The sequence below is a fragment of the Augochlora pura genome, chromosome 5, assembly GCF_028453695.1.
Source record: "Augochlora pura isolate Apur16 chromosome 5, APUR_v2.2.1, whole genome shotgun sequence".
In the NCBI taxonomy this organism is placed as follows: Eukaryota; Metazoa; Arthropoda; class Insecta; order Hymenoptera; family Halictidae; genus Augochlora; species Augochlora pura.
In genome coordinates this window covers 1859358-1863848 of record NC_135776.1, presented here as the reverse complement: position 1 = coordinate 1863848, position 4491 = coordinate 1859358, and the positions used below count along the sequence as shown (strand labels likewise).

The 4491-nt window shown below is 34.4% G+C and overlaps 2 protein-coding genes across 3 annotated transcripts; one reads left to right on the top strand and one right to left on the bottom strand.

Annotated features, from left to right (window-relative positions):
- The first annotated feature begins 400 nt into the window (after window positions 1-400).
- On the top strand, window positions 401-4460 carry Cnir (cornichon-like protein). 2 transcript variants are annotated; one of them, XM_078181464.1, is made up of 4 exons: window positions 401-769; window positions 3457-3525; window positions 3672-3925; window positions 4010-4460. In XM_078181464.1, the coding sequence occupies exons 1-4, from the start codon at window positions 761-763 to the stop codon at window positions 4074-4076; spliced, it is 399 nt and encodes a 132-aa protein (XP_078037590.1). In that variant the 5' UTR covers window positions 401-760; the 3' UTR covers window positions 4077-4460. The 2 variants fall into 2 exon arrangements, with proteins under 2 accessions (XP_078037590.1, XP_078037589.1); XM_078181463.1 differs by lacking the exon at window positions 401-769 and adding an exon at window positions 3065-3205.
- Window positions 763-2750, bottom strand: Ift57 (intraflagellar transport 57). The gene is made up of 7 exons (XM_078181462.1): window positions 2612-2750; window positions 2350-2509; window positions 1992-2273; window positions 1750-1915; window positions 1580-1688; window positions 1171-1512; window positions 763-1107 (listed from the first exon to the last, which is right to left on the bottom strand). The coding sequence occupies exons 2-7, from the start codon at window positions 2505-2507 to the stop codon at window positions 941-943; spliced, it is 1224 nt and encodes a 407-aa protein (XP_078037588.1). The 5' UTR covers window positions 2508-2509; window positions 2612-2750; the 3' UTR covers window positions 763-940.
- Window positions 4461-4491: the final 31 nt, after the last annotated feature.

Below are 4491 nucleotides of genomic sequence, written 5' to 3'. Positions count from 1 at the left end.
CGCAGAGACTGATCCGTGCAAACTTCCACGACCTGTTAAAGCAGACGTTGGCCGTGAAATTGTGCAAAGAGGAGAGGGATCAATGAGCGGCGGAGGCACGACTGCGGATGCAGTCTTTAACTGGCATCGATCCAATTTGTTGATCGAAAGTATGATCGAGCTACCGTTCGTCTCCCCCCCACCCCCCCAATCCAGGATCCTTAAAGGTATAGACAAGTGACATCTCAATCGGTTCACGGGATCCAGTTGTGTAAACAAAAGTCTAAGGGTAATCGTGTTATCGAGACGTCCGAAATAGACTTCGAGAAGTTCATGTTCTATTATAATTTCGATCGATTAGTACTTAGCTTCCTCCTCGGGTCAAATATGATAACAACTGTATAATGTACAGATTGTGAATATCTCATTATCTATCGTTATCCCGTTATACATCAGTTCATTATTCTTTAATAGGCGCCACAATCTAACTAGAATGTTCTCGACTGACCTTTGATCAGTTTAGTCATCTCGGGGATGATAGTTCGTTTGTATTAATGAATAGTACTGTTGACTTCTTCGGTAGTTCGGTATCTTGTCGTGAAAACACTAAATGCGTTAAGTCAACAGCAAGGATGACAGTAAAAAAAGATACGCATCGCCGTGATGGTTTTCCGATAAATGGAAATTTTTATTCGTCTCGTGAAAAATATATTGGATATTTGAACACTTCCTGCAAATTAAATGCTCGCGTTAGTGCGCACGTTAACGTTCTGCAAACACGATGCAAGTGGTAAATGCTTAATTGGACCCTTATTAACAATTATTGTTAGTTGTAGTAAACGCGAACTGTGCCAGAGAAACATACGCAAAAATGACAAAAGAAGGAAATTCCGCATGATACAAATAAATATTTTCAGTAATGATCGATTGATTCTACTGTGTGATTGGTAATTAACGATGTTCAAGTTATCGCGATTCCGTTCGTGGTGTTCATATCTTCCTGTAGCTGTGAGCGATCTCGTATCCTCGTACACATCAAACTGTACTCCAATACGCCTATTCGCACATTCATCTCGGAGATTTCGTTCTTCATCTTAGTGATTGTTTTCTTTATGTTTATCAGCGGAGCTGCAAGTAATTAATTACAATGAATATCTTGTGGATTAGTAGTACAAACTAGGACATACTCACTTCCGTCAGTCATACTAGATCCTCTCTCGTCCATTTCTCTCTTCACATGTTCCAGTTCCTCTGACAATTTGTTGAATATCCTTGTTCTTTCAGTTACACCGTCGCTAACATCGCGATACTGTTCTTTGATCTTAGACAACTCCTCCTGAAAAGTCTGATATTCTTTTAAAATTGGCTGTAGCTGCCTGTTCAAGTATGATTCTCTCGTTTTTATCTTATCCAATGTGTTGGACAATTCGCTGTGCAGTTTATCTAGTTGACTTCTTGTTCCTGTGAGATTAGTACCTATGTTTGTACGAAGCTGCTGCATCTGATCTATATGAGAACGCCAGTCTCTTGAGTCTGAAAAGGAATTTTCATGATTTCGTTTCACTCCTTTTGTGATTATTTATTAATGTATAATGTGTACCTGTTTTAACGGTTACTTTTAGCTGGGGCAGAACCCGTTCGAGTTCCAATTGCCACTCTTCTCTGTTAGTTTTTGATAACAAGATATCATCTGGTTTCTGAAAGTCATTCTGGAAGAGATTGAAAAATATTTAAATGTAAAGTTTAAATATTTAATTAAGCTTTACTCACAAGATTTTGGCCATAAAGTTTTGTAATATCATCAACATGTAATATATCTTCTTCTTCATCATCATACTCAGCCATCATTTCCTCTTCCACCTTCTCTAGTATCAACTCTGCATCATCATCCTCTATCTCTGGTTCACTGTTTGGCTCATCGGGTGATATTTCTACCCTACAAATATTAATTTGAAGGAAACATTAATTGAAACCCTTTTGAAACCTCTTGTTAATCTAACTGAGGTCAATACTTCTTCCATTGAAATTTTAGCACTTTCAGTGCATTATCAGCCAAGTTATCCAAAACATAGATAGCATGATCTCCACTGCCTTGCTTAAGCTTATTAGGTGGAAATTCTATTGGTATATTAATCTCTCTTAAATAATCCAATATCAATGCGATGGTAGAGTTAGGATCATCAGATTCTTGTGGAGGTACAAAGTTTTTGCCAGCCTTTCTAATCAACCAAGCAGCCAATGAAGTAAATGTATAAAATTGTTCTCCTGGGTTTGTCTGTGTTACAAAATAATTCCTACATACAAAATAATATTGTTATAGACCCATACAATATAGAAGCTAGAATTTGTACACGTTGCTGCTCTATTTACCTATTTATAGCTTTTATTTTAAATTCTGGTAAAAACTCTGCATCATAACTCAACAACTTTAGTTTTTCTAGAAGATCTTCCATCCTGACATACATAACATAAGAAGCAGATGGTGAAGATCCATCTTCAATAACAATTTTTGGTGCGTCTCGAAACATTTCTGCAACGAGAATGTGTTTTATTACCGCACAAAAAATGTTGGTGCAAACAAAAAGTATAAGTGCGTACTTTTTTATTTACAGAGACATATGTACACCTTTACCTTTTGTTCTACATTAATTCTGAAAAGATTCATATATACATATGGAATTTATTTATATCTGTATATAAAACACTGAGCTTTATGTGCTAGGTGAACATCTCATTGATAGTTGTTTCGTTTATGGAAATTTCATGTTTTAACGTCACGATCTTTTTGATCGTGCAACATACATTACATGATTGATTACATACTACATATGCGCAGCCATTAGAGTTTTTCTGTCTAAATGACATCACTTTTCGCTAGGGATATTTGCTCTGAGAAGATTAGGTTATCACTACTGTGTCGTCAAGATAGTCAAACTTCATAAACCAAGTTCAATGGTTGATAGCTTCATGAGTTGTTCATTTTGTTGATTTTGATAATCGGTCATATTCAGTTTCCTTTTAGGTTTATCAAAATTTTCGCGTGTAAAGCATTTGGAGTGCATTGATACGCAAGGAAAACATTTATGAATCATCGGATATCATCCTAATGCGGTTAAACGTTCACTCATACTGATTATTCGGCAGAATGGTTCTAGTATCCGAGCCGCTATTGTTTGTACTAGCTTTGATCGATACCGGTTTAGTACTTTTTATCCTGGTGTATTTCGTATCCTTTTTATGTTTTCTAATTAAATTGTGATCTAACCGATCGGGTTTGATCAAATTATTCTCTTATGAAACAGTATTCTCGTGTCTTATACGCGTCTTACAGAAAAGGCCGGTCTGGGGATTTTCGAACTGTTCGCCATGTTTTATTCTTACAAACAATTTCTGATGGCGCCATATTCAAATGAGCACGTTTATTTGAACAACTATGCATACAACTATTTTTAATCATTTTCCTTATCCTAATTATAGCTCATAACATTATCGGACTTAGAATGTGATTATATAAATGCTCGTCAGTGTTGTACAAACCTGAACACGGTAATTTTGCTGTATTATTATTATTATTATTATTATTATTCAATAATAAATCATCTCCTTTATATCGTTATTTTTAAGTTAAATCATTAATTAAGATGCATAAGCGATTATCAGGAGTTAATGAACTTAACTATTGATATTTACAGTGGGTGGGAACAAAACTTGTAGCACATTTATTCTTAGAATGTATGTTGTTACTCCATGGACAATTTATCTTATTCTATGTGAACTTACCAATGTCTATATGGTTGCTTTACGAATACTATGGAGTACCCAAAGGTAACATGGGTGTCTATGATCCCACAGAGATTCACAACCATGGTCAATTAAAGAGGCATATTGTAAATTGTATGATTTATCTTGGATATTATCTTATATTCTTTTTTATTTATCTGTATTGGTGAGTATATTTTACACGGTATCATTTCTTTGTCAATATTGAAAGCAAACATATGCGGTCATTGTGATTCTTTACACTTTTCAGCATGATCATTGCATTACTGAAAGGAGATCCAATTAATAGAAATGAAGCAGATATGGTGGAATCATAACAAGTTTAACAATAATAGCAACAGTATATATTTCGCTTTTATATACTTCTCCCTTTTACTTTGATCGCTCAGAGTTGATTGCTTATTATTTATTTTAAGCGTTGTTAATACCAAATGGAATCTTTGTTAAGCTTTACAGATACAAAGGAAGTTATACAACCACGTTTGTTTTCAACTTGTATCATATTTCTCTAAGGACTGATACTTTTCTTAAATATAAGACTTTTATAAGATTATAAAGGCTTCTAATATCAATTCGAATTATAATAAGTATACATACTCGTATTGTAAGCTACGGATAGGTATCGTGAAAATCGTTTCCGTAAGTAATGATAACATTAAAACAAAGCATGAATTGTAATTGAGAATAAAATAATGCGATAATTATTATATTAAGATTACACTGATATTTTTT

Coding starts and splice junctions, on each gene's coding strand:
- Ift57 (XM_078181462.1), bottom strand. CDS start 2,507: ATGTTTCGAGACGCACCAAAAATTGTTATTGAAGATGGATCTTCACCA. Junction 1,513..1,579: donor AAAAGTAACCGTTAAAACAG/GTACACATTATA, acceptor ATTCCTTTTCAG/ACTCAAGAGACTGGCGTTCT. Junction 1,108..1,170: donor ATCTAGTATGACTGACGGAA/GTGAGTATGTCC, acceptor AATTACTTGCAG/CTCCGCTGATAAACATAAAG.
- Cnir (XM_078181463.1), top strand. CDS start 3,125: ATGGTTCTAGTATCCGAGCCGCTATTGTTTGTACTAGCTTTGATCGAT. Junction 3,206..3,456: donor TTTTTATCCTGGTGTATTTC/GTATCCTTTTTA, acceptor TCCTAATTATAG/CTCATAACATTATCGGACTT. Junction 3,526..3,671: donor GTTGTACAAACCTGAACACG/GTAATTTTGCTG, acceptor TGATATTTACAG/TGGGTGGGAACAAAACTTGT.